Consider the following 15,696-nt stretch of genomic DNA (forward strand, 5'->3'; position numbering starts at 1 on the left):
AAACGATGGAAGCGAGCTGAATGGCTGCCAGTGATGGAGGACAACATGGCGAATTCTGCCCCTAGAGGCGATAGAACGTGCGTTTTTTGCCAGTGTTCGTACTGCACCGTGGAGCGGAATTTGTGCCACTTTCGTACCGTTTGTTTGAACTTAAGTTTACTTTTGTTGTGTTCTTTTTGTAAATGTTTGTAATAAAAACATCTTTTCCTTTAAAAACATCCCTGTGCCTTTGAGCCTGTTTGGTCCCTCACACACAAACATTTGAATCCCCCACAACAAGGCCAGAACTATTGATATAGACCAGGGGTGGCCAATCTTATCCAGATAGGGCCGATTTCACTGGGTTTTCACTGCAAGTACCTAATTAGGTTACTAATTAAAATATTGATGGACTGAAGAGTCCTTACACCTGGGCTTGAACAGCTGACCTAAAGGTCATGCCAAAAACCTGCATACACACCGGCCCTTTGTGGATAATATTGCCCATCCCTGCTATAGACTTTTTATAACTATTGAAGAAAGTTTTCAGTCCAGACGAGACACTGACCACCAGGGGCTCAGCGCGGGGCCGTGGGAGACAGGGGAATGTCTCCCTCAGGAAGGTTGTGACCTCCAGTAGCAGCTGACAGGCGGCCATCTTCAGGGCAAACGGGCAGCAGCATTTAGTCGGGTTGACCGTGTCTGCAGGACGAGACCGTTAGTGTCGCGGCGGTGTAGACCACCAGAGCCGATATGAGAGGTCAGCGACACCGGGCTCACTGTCGTCTAGGAAGTCCTCTTCCTCATCCTCCTTCCGCATGCGCCGTTTGCTCTCCTCGTCGTAGATGAAGCCCAAGATGTTGGCGGGACTCTCACTGTCCGAGTGGCAGAGCTCGCTCAGGCGGGTACCGATTGCCTAGGACAGGGGCAACAAAAATACATACACACATACACATCAAGGGGGTTCTAAGATAAAGCGCAAAAAATTATTCAGGTTCATAAGAGTGTGGAACCCTAGACTCTGTACTAGATAATGGTTGGGAGACGGATGCATAGGAAGAACACATATTTACTGAGGAAAGCCGGTTCTGTGTTGAACAAAAACCTTAGTACTCCCAACTAGTCAGGTGCTGGTCACATGACCAGGCCTGGCACCCCTGGGAGCTGTGTGCAGACCACCATGGGGCAGCACTGGGAGGGGTAGGCCGTAACCACTGGCTGACTCACGTCGGCCCACTGGCAGAAGTACTTGGCCGCATTCCACTGAAGCTTCTGGTTCCTCTTGTTGCCCACCACTGGGGAGCGGCCTCGAGAGAGACCCCGCTTGGTGATGTTCACGTGATGGCCCTTCATCCACTCCGGCCAGTTGCCACGGTTGCAGCGATGGACGAAACGGGCACATTCAAGGAAGAGGGAGGCCCGTGCCACTACAGGAGCTTCCTGTACAACACAGGAGCACTTCCTGTCAGGGCAGAAAGACGCTCACATCCCCAACCAGGGCCACATGTGCGTTCATGGGAGTTTTACTTATACAAACATGTTCTGAGGGGAGAAGGAAACATGATTGGTTCAGAGAGATAACCAATCAGATTGTAGAGGAGGCAGGTCCATGCAACTATAGGAGGTGGGACCAAGCAATCAAATGTCTTGGAAATCAATCAGATGTCATGGAAAGCTGCATCAGCCAAACTCTACCACCCTAATTCAGACGTTTACCAGTTTCGGAAATGAAGTACACAGTACAAAGAAATACTTGGAAAGCCTTATAAATGGATAATATTTTAACAAATTCTTTTGGATTTTATAATCAATAAAAACCCTTCAAGCAAATGGCCGATAGCGTGCTCCATCACGGGAATCTTAATCCTGCATGCAATCTCTGACAAAAACTCCCATGTCGCAGGTACGGCCATAGGACTGACGGGAGCGCTGCAGAGTCACGTGGGCCCCTCACCAGGTCCAGGGCGGCCGCCAGGATGGAGGCGTCTGGGATGGTGCCTGGCTCACAGCAGTTCAGCAGGAACTGGAAGCGCTTCATGCCCTGCCGGATGGCGCCCAGGTTCACCACGTTCTTGTTCTTCATAACCTCCTGACTGGCAGCCAGACGCTCCTGGAAGCCATGACACCCTGGCAGAAAGTCACGGAAGAGAGTATCCCTCACTGCCCGGCGGTGGCCGCTGCAAGCCTGCGAGAGGAGAGCATCTCCAGAGCCTCTGCTTCTGACACCATGGTTATGGAGCTCTGCAAAGCCAGCGTCATTGGGGCTAATGATGAAACATGCACTCTCGTGGGAGTTTTACTTACACAAAGATGTTCTGAGGGCATCAGGAAAAATAATTGGTTCAGAGAGATATCCAATCAGATTGTAGAGGAGGTGGGTCCAAGCAACTAGAAGAGGCGGGACCAAGATATCTGATTGGTTGGTCCTGGTTCCTCTAGTTCCTTGGACCCACCTTCTCTACAATCTGATTGGCTATCTCTCTAAACCAATCATTTAGTTGGCAGCGTGTGGCTCAGTGGGCAGTGCCTATAATCAGAAAGTCACTGGTTCAAACCCAGCCTCAGCATGTCTGCAGGGTCTTGAGCAAGGCCCTTAACCCCCGGCTGACGGACAACTTACTCTACAAAGAGCAAGTTGAGGGAGGCGTAAAGACAATTTCCCCACAGGGATCAATAACGTATCGTTATTTTTTCCTTTTGCACTCAGAAGATTTTTGTATAAGTAAAACTCCCATGAGCAACATGTGCTGTGCGCTAGTGCCCATTATAGACTGGTGTACATCCATCCACCCATCCATCCCATAACCGATTAACCCGGGGGGAGGTGGGCTGGAGCTTATACCAGGGAACACAGGGCACAAGGATGAAGTTAACCATGGAAAGGATGCCAGTCAAAAATGCCTATGGCTAGCTATCAAGAATGCAATAAACTATTTAAAACTGATGATTAAAGAGGTATAGAGCAACTTTAATTAGGGTTATTAAGACAAATTTACAACCAGCAGAAGACCAGGACCCTTCACATTGACAAAGTGCCGTCACACAACGGGGATGTTGACAAAGATGACAGGATTCGATAGCTGAGTCTCAGATTAAGACATTCAATTACTACAGCAGAGGGCCTGATCTCCTACTGGCCCACCTTCAGCACCTACTGTATGAGCGGGGCTCATCTTCATCTTCTCACAAAGAAACAAATCTCAAGGACTCGAGGCAAAACAGCCATGAAAGACACAGGTGTAGAGCAGGAATAGTTGAAACAGATACAGAAACGGCCAACAAAAGCAGGAGTGAACACAAACACAATGCCACGCCAAAATGCACGGAAGCATCCAGAAACGAGACGCATGAAATCTCAGGAGGGGTGAGGGACAAGTAAAATGACAGACAGCAATAGCACTAATAGCCACAGATGCGACCAGATGGATTCCATAAACTTCTGCATTCTAATCCCCCAACCCAAAATGGGAATGCAGTAAATCACCCCTGACCTATTAATCTGTCTGGTGCAGAATGTGTATCTTTATGTAATTCTGTACTCTCGCTACTTAATGTCAAAGATCGTATATGAGACAGGATATTCAAGAGCAGTGTCTTTAATTTCCTTTAATGGTTCTAATGTTTGTCAATAGCACCAGGACTTGCCTTGTAAGATAAACACTGCCAAGACAGAAAGGCTGAATGCAAGACATTTAGCTTTGAGAGACTTATTATAATAAAAATAATCTATTTTGGTCAGGGTCACAGGCAGCCGGCCCAGATCAGGACGGGAGCCAAGGAGCAGCTGAGCCAGACGCAGGCTGCGGGGATTCTCTGACAGGGATGAATTTGTGCAGTCAGACCTCAAATCTTTTGCCGATTCTTTCGGCATTTTTTCTCTCTGCGCTAACTGCAGTGAAGATCCTCACCTGACTATTTTGGCTACTTGGGGCAGTAGGACAGAGCATGAGCGAACTTCTCACAAGGTGCTGACACGCCCCCTGCTGGATGCAGCGAGCAGCGACAGTCACAGACACATGGACGATGGCTGGAGACTCACGACGGGACTGAGCACGGACACGCACACACAGAGCGGGCGGACGGGGTGGGGGACCTGCCCCCAGGGGGTCTACCATCTTTTTCCTCGGGGTGGTGGAGCTTGGACGGGTTCCGCCGGCCAGACCGCCATTTACCGAGCCGCTTGAAGAAGTTCTCCTCCTCGTCCCGGCTGTACTCCGCCGCACTGCCTTCTGACAGCTTCACCGCACTGGTGAACTTCACCTGTAGGGGGCGACAGAGGTCACTCACACCATGGGTTCCCACTGAGGTATTCAAACTGTGGGACGTGTCATGCAGGTGAGTGGAAAAAACACAAACAGATCTTCGTGGGTGGGGTTTGAGCTGGGGGCAGTTCTATTTCGAAATTGCAACCTTCAGAAATATTAAAAATAACACATTATATGCCTCTGCACATTATGGGAAGCTAACAAATTACAATAATTAAAATTATTGTAATGTAATGTAATGTAATTGTAATGTATTGAATGCATCAACTACTAGTAATCTGACGAAAGTTAACAGAGGGAAAGTTGCTCCGTTAATGCTTACATACTTGGAGGAACCATGGAGAAACTTCTAGCCGGTAGAAGCATTAAAAGAAAATGTGAAGGCAAAGCAAAACCTAAAACAAGTAGAAGCAGAAAATATGACGATGCATATTATTTTGCGTGTCTGCGTCTGGGTGGAGGGGGCAGGACAAATATATCAGTCCTAGGGGGGGCCCATCAAAAAAAGTTTGAATACCACTGCACTACAGAAATGTGTCTATAGCACAAGCCACCATGTTTTTCTGCTTGTAGTTAATAACTCATAAGCCTGACTTTCATATCTGCAGTTCCTGCTTTGAATCGAAGCCACACTGAGGCCGCCCGACCTTGGAGCTCTGCCGGATGAAGGAGAGCCTGTCCACAGAGCTGATGTCCAGCAAGTCCTCCACGCCGTCCGTCAGGCCCGACAGAGATGAGCGCTTGAGCCAGTTTCCTGCACAGAGACGGCGGTGAGAGGAGAGGGGATGGAGCGCACAGATGTCTGGCAGGGCGCGCACACACCGAGCTGGGACACACGCACATAAGCTTTTGCACGCTTTTGCGGAACCAAAACGTGACCACGAGCACGCACGGACACGCAGAGGCGCCATCAAGACACTCCGACGTACACGCACACACGCGCCGAGAGCAGAGCGTGCGCACACAGACGAACACGCAGGCCACGAACGCACATACGTAACACAGAGAGGGTGAGTGGAAGGCGGACAGTCCTGTGGCATGCTGGGTACAGAAGGAAAACAAGACAGAAAGATACACAAGAGATAAATTTCACGCTTCCTCCTAATACAGGGCTGGCTACTCCAACACTATAAGATCAAAACATGCATGCGTCCCTGAGAGAGGAACTCCAAAAGAGGGTGACATTACCCTCCGACACGTCCGCAGGCCCGGCTTGGCTCGGAAATCATAACTTCCTTCATTTCAACAGATTTAATGGCGTGTTTGAGTTCTGAGTTGGACAATCTGCACATACTACAGCTACTGCACAACATGTGAAATCCTGCAATGGGTGTAATCAGTACCTGCATTACACCCCTCCGCCCACAAGGGGGCGCCCCTACGCACCGATGGGCAGCTTGAGCTTCTTGCGCAGCGAGATGCGGCGAGAGCGTGAGCGCGAGCGCCGGTCTGTGGTGGTGCCCGAGTGGGCTGTCGTGCACTCCGAGGTGTCCTGCTCCGACTGGCTGCTGGTGTCGCTTGCCGCGCTCTGCGACTTGAACATCTTCCTCCAGAAGTCCTTTCGACCCAGCAATGCTCCCGGAATCTGTTCCTCGCTGACACACACGGGATCGGGGTAAAGATTGGGCCAAGATGGCTAGACCAGTGTTTCTCAAACCAGACCTTGGGGATCCCCAAATGGTCCGTGTGTTTTTGCTCCCTCCCAGGTCTCAGGGGATTGAGAGAGAGCAGAAACGTGCTCCATCAAGGGGCCCCGAGGACTGGTTTGGGAAACACTGGGTTCGAGCAGATCATCAGGTCTTAGTCACGTGACGAAAGGAACTACGAGCCTGTGGACAGCAGCCTCTGCAGAAAAGCACAGGGAATTCACATACTGCACTGTGTCCCAATGCGGTCCTTGGGGACCCACAGCCGGTCCACATTTTTGCTCCCTCTGCGCTCCCTGCTAGACAGTCCACATTTTTGCTCCCTCCCAGCTCCCTACCAAAAACATGGACTGTCTGTGGGTCCCCGAAGAGCAGGTTGGGAAACACTGATGTACAGGATGCAGAGCGTTCAGATGAGTGCACTTATCTCCACAGCGTGATTTCTGATGGTCTAAATCAGCACAGCCCTTAAAAGAACACCAGCACCCAGACTCGACAGCAGGACGCGTTGGTCTCTCAGGGGGTGCTCAGCTCAGCGACCACGGTGCAGGGCGGGGTACACTCACTGCTCGGGGGTCTGGGGGGGTCTGCTAGAGATCAGACTGCGGCACTCGTCGGCTGTAGTGGAGGGCTGTCCCTTCTCCCCTGGTTCGGACCTAGGCATGCACACGCAGAAGCATACACACACACACACACACACGCAGAAGCACACACACACGCACACACACAGTCAACAATGCTAATAGATCATCATTCCTGCAGGAGCTGCCACTCCATCACCAGCCTTATCTAACTAACCCATATAATGCTACCTAATAAAACTGACCTGTCTCATTTGCCTTCGTTGTTCCTCCACAGAACAATACCCTGCTTCTCATGAGACTGACCCAGAGCGACAGACACCCGCCTCCCCAACCGAAAGCGTCACTGGGCCTGAAGCCAGAAGACTTTCGGTAGTACTGTGTCACCGCTGACCCAATTAACCAAGCCACAGGATGCCACTTATACTCTCGTGTAGAGGCACACGGCTCGGGGCCTCCTGACGGGGACATGGACTACAGCTGCACGGACAGGTGGTCTCTACGGATTCACCTCCAAACATCACAGGCACAAGGGTCCAGCTGTGTTACTTTTAAGCTGTGTGAATCACTTAGATAGAGAGTTCTGTGCAAAGATGCATGATGAGGGTATAATAAGGAGATGATGAGGATGTGATGGAAGTGTAATAAAGGTATAATGACTGTGTGAAGTAGGAATAATAAGGGGATAATGAGGGTGCAATGTGGGAGTAATGTTGGTATGATGCAGGTGTAATGACAAAGTGATGGGATGTAATGAGGGTGTGATGGGAGTGTAATGTAGGTGTAATGAGAGAGTATGGAAGGAGTAATGAGGATGCAAGGTGGGAGATGGTGTAATCTAGGTGTAAAGAGGGAGTAATGAGGGTATGAGGAGATGAATGTAGGTGTAATGAAGGTGCAATGAGGGTGTGATGGCAGTGTAATGTAGGTGTAATGTCAATGTAATGAGGGTGTAATGAGGGTGTAATGGCAGTGTAATGTAGGTGTAATGTCAGTGTAATAAGGGAGCAATGAGGATGTGATGGCAGTGTAATGTAGGTGTAATGTCAATGTAATGAGGGTTCAATGAGGGTGTGATGGCAGTGTAATGTAGGTGTAATGTCAGTGTAATAAGGGAGCAATGAGGGTGTGATGGCAGTGTAATGTAGGTGTAATGTCAGTGTAATAAGGGAGCAATGAGGGTGTGATGGCAGTGTAATAAGGGAGCAATGAGGGTGTGATGGCAGTGTGTTGTAGTTGTAACGTCAGTATTATGTAGGTGTAATTAAGTACACCTTCTGGTCCCAGTCTGCTTGGGCTCCTCCTTTTCCTCAGGCTTCTTTGTTGTGGTGAGCTTCTCAGCACTGTCCAGCAGAGCACTCAGTGCTACTCGCCGGAACACATTCCCATGGGACTCCTTGATGAACTGGACCAGCTGACGAATGTCACAGTACAGGCCCTGTGTGTGATGGGTGTGTGTAGAGACATAAACACGGAGAGAAGACAAAGAAAAATGATTTCCCCTGCTTTTCACCAAATATAAATGCATCTGAAGTGCAATAAATGGAAGAATATGTCCACCAGGGGGCATCTCAGCCTTTCCCGACCCACTACACAGTGAGAACAAAAGTAATAATAATAATCATCAATACTTTATTGATCCCCATGGGAAAATTGTCTTTACGCTTCCCTCAACTTGCTCTCTGTAGAGTAAGCTGCCCGCAAAGGGCTGCCACCCATAGTGGCACCCAGGGGTTAAGGGTCTTGCTCAAGGACCTGCAGACATGCTGAAGGTGGGTTTGAACCAGCAACCTTCTGATTACAGGCACACAGGATTAGCCCACTGAGCCACACATATGGAGTGGCACCAGATGACTGACAGCTTGCTGATATGACAGTAATGGCATTCCAGGGATGCTGGTAATACCCCATCTCCCACCAGCTTCCAGAAGAAAAGTGCTCCCCCTATAGGTCAAAAAATGCTGCAAACCATGGGGCTTGAATCACTCAACATATTTCCGCATGCGATGAGTATATATAGTACATATCCATTCACTCATTCATCCATCATGCAACAGCATATTCAGTATAGACACCATGGTGGTATTGCAAAGGGTATATTTCTATAATAATACTGGTGTAACTGGGTTAACATCTGAACAGTAAATAAGCAGGAAGACCCAGACAGAAGACAGGATATTCTGGTGAACCAATGTCTATATGGGGAGCAGGAGTCAACATGGACTTGACAGTGCCTGATAATAGTAACTAGGCTAAACGTACTGGACGTAAGTGACACTATCGTCACTGTGGACACTGGGTCAGTGCGGAAGGCACAAGCTTGTACTTAGCCATGCCTGTAACTGCAGCAATACTCGCTCGATCTTTCACAATGTCTGGGCTCATAAACAGAGTATTAGAGTACTTATAGAGGATTACATCAGAAGGCCAGCATTATGCAGCCCTAGATCCGCACACTTAACCCAATGGCCCCTTGCTGTTTTCTACTACACCCTTTATATACCATCGGGCTCCTTGCTGTACACTACTACACCCTTTATACACCCTCAGGCCCCTTGCTGTTTTCTACCACACCCTTTATATACCCTCGGGCTCCTTGCTGTACACTACTACACCCTTTATATGCCCTTGGACCCCTTGCTGTACACTACTACACCCTTTATACACCCTCAGGCCCCTTGCTGTACACTACTACACCCTTTATATACCCTCAGGCCCCTTGCTGTACTCTACCACACCCTTTATACACCCTCAGGCCCCTTGCTGTACTCTACCACACCCTTTATACACCCTCAGGCCCCTTGCTGTACTCTACTACACCCTTTATATACCCTCGGGCCCCTTGCTGTACTCTACTACACCCTTTATTTACCCTCAGGCCTCTTGCTGTATTCTATCACACCCTTTATATACCCTCACATCCCTTGTTGTACTCTACCACACCCATTATACACCCTCAGGCCCCTTGCTGTACTCTACCACACCCTTTATACACCCTCGGGCCCCTTGCTGTACTCTACTACACCCTTTTTACACCCTCACGCCCCTTGCTGTACACTACCACACCCTTTATATGCCCTTGGGCCCCTTGCTGTACTCTACTACACCCTTTATATACCCTCAGTCCCCTTGCTGTATTCTACCACACCATTTATATGCACTCAGGCCCCTTGCTGTACTCTACTACACACTTTATATGCCCTCGGGGTCCTTGCTGTACTCTACTACACCCTTTATACACCCTCAGGCCCCTTTCTGTACTCTACCACACCCTTTATACACCCTCAGGCCCCTTGCTGTACTCTACTACACCCTTTATATACCCTCGGGCCCCTTGCTGTACTCTACCACACCCTTTATACACCCTCAGGCCCCTTGCTGTACTTTTACTGTAGTTCAGCTGGTCACTTATTGCCCCTGTTACTGTGTGAGTGAACACGTGTGTGAAGATTATCCTAGTCTTTAGTGGTGTTTCACAATTGATCAGGTCAGGGTCTCTCCTTATCTTGAGAAGATGCCAGATCTGAGTGACCCTGATTGTGGCTGGATGGGTGTCCATTTGCTGATAGCTGTGAAATCTCACCAGATTCTCTGGGCTGTGCAGCTCGTGGGTGGTGGAAGCACAGCGTGTTATCAGGGACTTGAACATGCAGCCCACGACCACCGTCTCCATGCTCTGTGCTACAGACTTGCTGTCCCTTGTAGTAAAGTTGTTTCCAAAGCCGGCCTTATCTGGGAGCAAAGAGACAGGACAGACCACTCATTACATTGACAAGGGTGGGTTCAGGTCAGACCCACACATTATGTGATGCAGGGGAACCCAAATCCCACGACTCAAGCACAGGTGAGAAGCAAATGAGAGAGTCCGGGGTGTAAATTATGTATACATATCTTACTCAAATACATAACCTGCTCCAAAGATTAAAGTTCTCAAAATGGGGTAAGACCTTTAAATATAGCTGTTAGGTATTTCATTTCAGATGGATTGCGATGTTTTTTTTCTGGGTCAAATCTAGAGTGTGCAAACGAGGACATTCCCTAGACTGTGGGCACCAGAAGAGACATGATGCCTGAGGAAGCCTTTTTAGCTTTGGGCAGCGATGTATCTACCCAGGATTATTTTTCCACCTTCCAGGACCGTCGCACCTGCACTGATGGATTTGGGCACAGCTGCTGTCAGACCAGCACAGACAAACCCACTGAGAAAGGACACGGAGCCACAAACAGACAGACTCCTCTGGGGTTCTTTATCAAAGTTCTCATCTGCAGTAGAACTTTCCTATCACCGGAAGAGAAGCTACTAAAGCCAGTTGCTCCCTGTCTATTTAACCTTATTGTCAAGGTCACTGTTGCCAGTAGCAATTGCATAGCTGTAAGAATGAAGTGGGCATAGAGATTTTGCCTGGAAACATCTTTAATCCTTCAGGTGCAGAGGGGAATGTCTGGAGGGGTGATGGATGACAGGCTCGATCGATGAAGGATCCAACTGCATGATAGCTGGAAACTGACATGGGAGTGGTGGAACATCTGTGTACTAGCTGCCAAATATGCAGAACTTGCCTACATGTGACAATGCATTTTGTTCCACTAGGGGGTGCTAATGTAGACCAGTTCCCTGTTGCCCTGTCACTTTGGTTCCTCTTGGGGTAAAAATCCACCATACTGCTCTTCAGGGTCAATCCTATGATCTGACCCTTAGCGAGGCTCAGCCCTCAGTAGGGTTGCAACGTTCAATCTAAAGAAATGCAGGACGGGACTAAGACAAAAAATAGGGTGGGTGATGCCCTCCTAAATAGGGTCTAGAATTGCCTGAGCTTATTTTTTTCCTCTACAGTCTGCCCAGTGTACACTGCTCACTGTCAGTGTTCATTATCTGACCAAAGCATGGAAACGTAAACCGCCATTTTATATCAAAATGTAAAACATGAGCACAGAATGGCGCGTATCATGGAGGACACCAGTTCTCCAGCCAGTGGGGCTGAAGACCAGTTACAGATGTCACTGGGTCTGCTGGGCTCTGCCTCTAATGTCCCTAATGACTTTTGGAAACGCATGATAAGCAGCCAGATATTACAAAAAACTGCCTTCAGAGCCAGCTCAGCCTCAGCCTACAACCAGCGACGTTTTTACTGTCAGCTACTGGCTCCATCCATCCATCCATCCATCCATCTTCTATATTCGCATATCCAGCAGAGAATCAACTGCTAAATTCTTTCATTATAAATTCTGTGGAATATAAAGTGCCTTGTTTCAGAATGTTTTTAAGACATTTCTTTTTCAGAATTTTCTTTCTGCTAAACTAAAACACTCAATCTCGTATTGCTTAAATAATTCATTAAGGAATTATACATATAAGGTATTATCTCTAAAACAGCAGTGCTACATGTCGGTATGACACACACATCCCCTTACTGTCTGTGATGGGCTCCATGCAGAACCCCAGCAGAGCATGTAGGAAGTCCACCACGTTGTTGAGAGAGTCCTTGGTGACGTATTCCCTCATGGTCTGCCGGAACTGCATCTTGTCCAACTTGTAGAGCCGGGTTAGGCAACTCTGGGCCTGAAACGGATGGAAGAGTAGTTACTAGTGAAAGGAGAGAGTTTTCAAAGCAGCTAACCATGAAAAGAATGTAGTATAAAGATTACATCTCTGCCACACCCATTGTATATCATCTATACTCCACACTCACAACACATCATGTATACTCAATTTTATATACTCCACACCCATGACACATCATGTATACTCCATTTTGTATACTCCGCACCCACAACACATCATGTATACTCCGTCATCTATAACCTACAGCCACTATTACTCCACACCCACACACTATGTAACTCCATCAACTATACTGTGTACCCACGGTACATCATGTATACTCCATCATCTATACTCCACAGTCATACCACATGATCTATAACCCACAGCTATACTCCACTGCCACCCTCCACACTAAGCATGTCACCTGCATCCTCAGCCGGTCTCCTGAGAGCCCCCGATGGCCTTCACCACAGCCGTACGCGCAGCCCAGAGACTTCACAATCTTGATGAGCATGGTGAGGGCCAGCCGGTGCGTGCTCAGTGGGGGGGCACCCTCCTGAAAGTACGGGGGGAGGCGAAAACTCTTACTGTGGTAGAAATTTGAGCCTAGAGGTGCAATATGCTCTGTCAATCTGACAGGCAGCCCCCAGGTTGTGAATGAGATCCGTTCCCCAAGTCTTTAAGTCGAATTTGGAGGTTAGCTGGAAAAATAATATAGTTAATAATAATAATAATTATTATACAGTGATAATAAAAGTAACTACATGCTGTACTGTACCGTGAGCTGATGAACCGCTGAAGCCATGCAATGTTTTCATGAGCATTACAAAGTAATGAGTGTGTTCCTTATTAAGATACATTGTATTTAACCCAAATGTTTAATTGAATAGCCTTTACGGCAGTCTGTTCCTCGGTATGAGTTGTCCATAAATCAGACTTTCTTAACTCGGGATCTGCCTATGTTCAGTTCAGCTTGAAACCCTGCAGAGAAGATCCTGATGGCAAAGTGGCCTGATCGACAGAACTAAAAAAAAAACCCATATTTTTTAGCCTTTGAAGCATGTATAAAACATCCATCTTCCAGCTGCCTGTCCAATACAGGGTCATGTGATGGGGGCTGGGGGGGAGGTGAAGCCATTTCAAACGGCAAAGGGCGGAAGGCGGGAGAACACCCTGGATGGATAGCCAGTCCATAACAAGCAGCTACTACATATTGAAATCAATACTACAATCGTTTGTATGAAAAGGTGCTTTGATTTTCAGATAAGATTACATCGCCCTGGCAGAGAACATACACCACATAAATAAAACGTGGAAAGACAATAGATGTTGAACAGAAACATTAAGGCTGTCATCTTTACTGATAGGGGCTCTTTGTTTTTAATGCATACACACTAGGATACTTATCTATCCCTTCTTATCAGTCCCTCGTCCTACTCGCAGCTGTTTCTGCACACTTTGCCAGGCGAGATCATCCAGTCTGTGTGCAGCGGCGTTTGACGCAGCCTGATCATGTGCATATTGGCTGCGGCTATTTTCGGGGCCACTGACAGGTGATTAACGGGAGTAACGCAGCTCCATACTGCAGATTTAATGAGGGCTGAAGGAAACACCCACCTTGCTCTCTTTCTCTTTGTTGTTCTTAGCCTCATCTTCACTGCCTCCTCCGCCTCCCCCACCTCCTCCACCTCCTCCTCCGCTTCCGCCGCCGTCTCCGCCCCCACCCCCGCCACCCCCCGCGGGTGCACCCGCAGCGACCCCGGGCACGGCCCACGGGGAGGTGGTGGCGGTCTGGCCGGCGGTCTCCTTGGTGCGCGTCTCATGATTCTCCTTGTCTTCCATGTGGGTGGACCTGCTCCTGGCGTTGGGGACCACGCCCAGCTGGAGCAGGCACTCGATGATGTTGAGGGCCACGTCGCAGATGCGCGAGCTGATATCGTGGGTCAGTACCGCGTAGAGCGCTTGCATCACGGCCTGCAAGAAGGACCAAATCAAGGAGGCAGGCTAGTTTGTAGATTAGGTGCTAACATGTTAGGTTTGTACCCAATACCACACAGATCACAGGTGACCACTAAGTAGTTCTAAGTAGTTAAGATTTGAGATTGCCCTTGCCGGGGTCTCACTCACGGCCAGGTCCAGCATGCCGTTCTTCAGGATGAAGTTGTTTGTGCCGTCGATGTTGTCGCCCTCCTCCAGGCAGGAGTAGTTGATGCAGGAGTCAGTCAGACTGCGGGGGAGGTTGGCACATGCCAGAGGCTCACTGACCAGCTCAGCCGCTGGTACCGGGTTGCACAACTTCTTCACATGCTCCGTGAAGAAGTCGGCATAGCCCACGTTGAAAGAGGCCACCGTGGTGTTAAACGTTGCCATGGTGATGGTGGAGATCTGGGAACGCACTGGAGGATGGAGGAGATGGGGGTTGAGGGGGTTGTCGTCAGTAGGCCTGCGCTGTCCTGATATGCCAGCCTGAGCTCGGCCTAAGCCCAAGGCATTCAGGCTCGACCTGATCCGAGTCCGAATATTATCCGGAGCCTGAGCCCAACTTAAATCTGACACCAACCTTTACAATGTGATGTTCTGCAGGCTCATGCACACGCAATGAACATACATTCAAACGCAATGTTTCAAAAACACAACTAGGTAAGGAGCCCAAGCCTGACCCAAACCCGGTCGATGCACGAAAAAATCAGCATGAGTCTGGCTTGAGTTTGTTGTTGAGCTTGGGCTCAGTTGGGCTCCGTTGGGCCCGTTTGGGCCCCGCTGGGCTTGCAGGCATATAACAGTCTGCAGCGTCCTGCTGAGCTGCCTTTAGCCTGACTTATCAATTCATCATCCTCTTTAAAGGTTTCAGTGGATGGAAAAAGCCCAGAGCTGTACTCTAGCTTTGATCTTGATTCCACATCCAGCTCAGCCTTGATATGTCTGTTTAAATAGTCAGCATATATTGGGGCCATAGAAACCAAACAAAATCAGGCTGCTTCAGATGTTAAACTGAAAATACTCAGAGGATATAAGAACTGCTATTTTGCTTTACGGTGTTCCAGTTTACGCAGAGAGCTGCCTCTCTCGTCACGGCGCCCCCTTACCTTCCTTGACGGTATTGTCGCTGTGGCTGTTGGAGTGGTCGGGCATGTCCCTCAGCAGAGTGTGGTGAGAGTGCGAGTGCTTGGCGCCCAAACTGTCCATGTCTCCAGTCGCATCCGTGCTGCCCCGCCTTGTGAATTTCCCTAGAGCGCACAAGCAGGTACAGGGACCATTCAGGACACCGTTCATGGCCCAGAGGTAGGCAACTGGTAGGCAAAGGATCCAAAAGCAAACCAGTTTCTAATCCATTGACCCATCTATTCTATAACCTCTTAACCTCTTAACTATTAAAGGGTGCCGGGGGGGGGGTGGAGCCTATCCCAGGCAGCATAGAGCACAAGACTGAGGTACTACATCTTAACTCAGTCCTCTGGGACCCCAGGACAGTCTGCATTTTTGCTCCTTCTCAGCTCCCAGCTAATCAAGGACGCCTAATATCTGTTCGAGATTGCCTGGGAGCTTGGAAGGAGCAAAAATGCGGACAGTCTCGGGGTGTCCGAGGACTGGATGGAGGTACACCCTGGATGGGTTGCTAGTCCACCACAGGAAACACATGCATGCACACACAATCATACGTTATGGGTGATTTATAGATG

General features: G+C 49.0%; 1 protein-coding gene across 13 annotated transcripts in view; it reads right to left on the bottom strand.

The window, feature by feature from the left end:
* The window catches only part of unc80 (unc-80 homolog (C. elegans)), a 51,083-nt gene that overhangs the window by 25,499 nt on the left and 9,888 nt on the right, over positions 1 to 15,696 (bottom strand). For 9 of the 13 annotated variants that reach the window (XM_023837752.2, XM_023837751.2, XM_023837754.2 and 6 more), the window contains exons 11-25: positions 15,103 to 15,243; positions 14,144 to 14,412; positions 13,634 to 13,990; positions 12,441 to 12,572; positions 11,884 to 12,031; positions 10,055 to 10,203; positions 7,746 to 7,909; positions 6,457 to 6,546; positions 5,631 to 5,839; positions 4,892 to 4,998; positions 4,092 to 4,239; positions 1,934 to 2,106; positions 1,207 to 1,419; positions 760 to 895; positions 548 to 681 (exon numbers count right to left, since the gene is read on the bottom strand). In XM_023837752.2, the coding sequence (XP_023693520.2) occupies positions 548 to 681; positions 760 to 895; positions 1,207 to 1,419; positions 1,934 to 2,106; positions 4,092 to 4,239; positions 4,892 to 4,998; positions 5,631 to 5,839; positions 6,457 to 6,546; positions 7,746 to 7,909; positions 10,055 to 10,203; positions 11,884 to 12,031; positions 12,441 to 12,572; positions 13,634 to 13,990; positions 14,144 to 14,412; positions 15,103 to 15,243 (2,570 nt within the window). The remainder of the gene's footprint in view (positions 1 to 547; positions 682 to 759; positions 896 to 1,206; positions 1,420 to 1,933; positions 2,107 to 4,091; positions 4,240 to 4,891; positions 4,999 to 5,630; positions 5,840 to 6,456; positions 6,547 to 7,745; positions 7,910 to 10,054; positions 10,204 to 11,883; positions 12,032 to 12,440; positions 12,573 to 13,633; positions 13,991 to 14,143; positions 14,413 to 15,102; positions 15,244 to 15,696) is intronic. The other 4 variants (XM_023837760.2, XM_023837762.2, XM_023837761.2 and 1 more) reach the window with 2 other exon arrangements.

This window comes from Paramormyrops kingsleyae, chromosome 16 (genome assembly GCF_048594095.1).
Source record: "Paramormyrops kingsleyae isolate MSU_618 chromosome 16, PKINGS_0.4, whole genome shotgun sequence".
Lineage (NCBI taxonomy): Eukaryota > Metazoa > Chordata > Actinopteri > Osteoglossiformes > Mormyridae > Paramormyrops > Paramormyrops kingsleyae.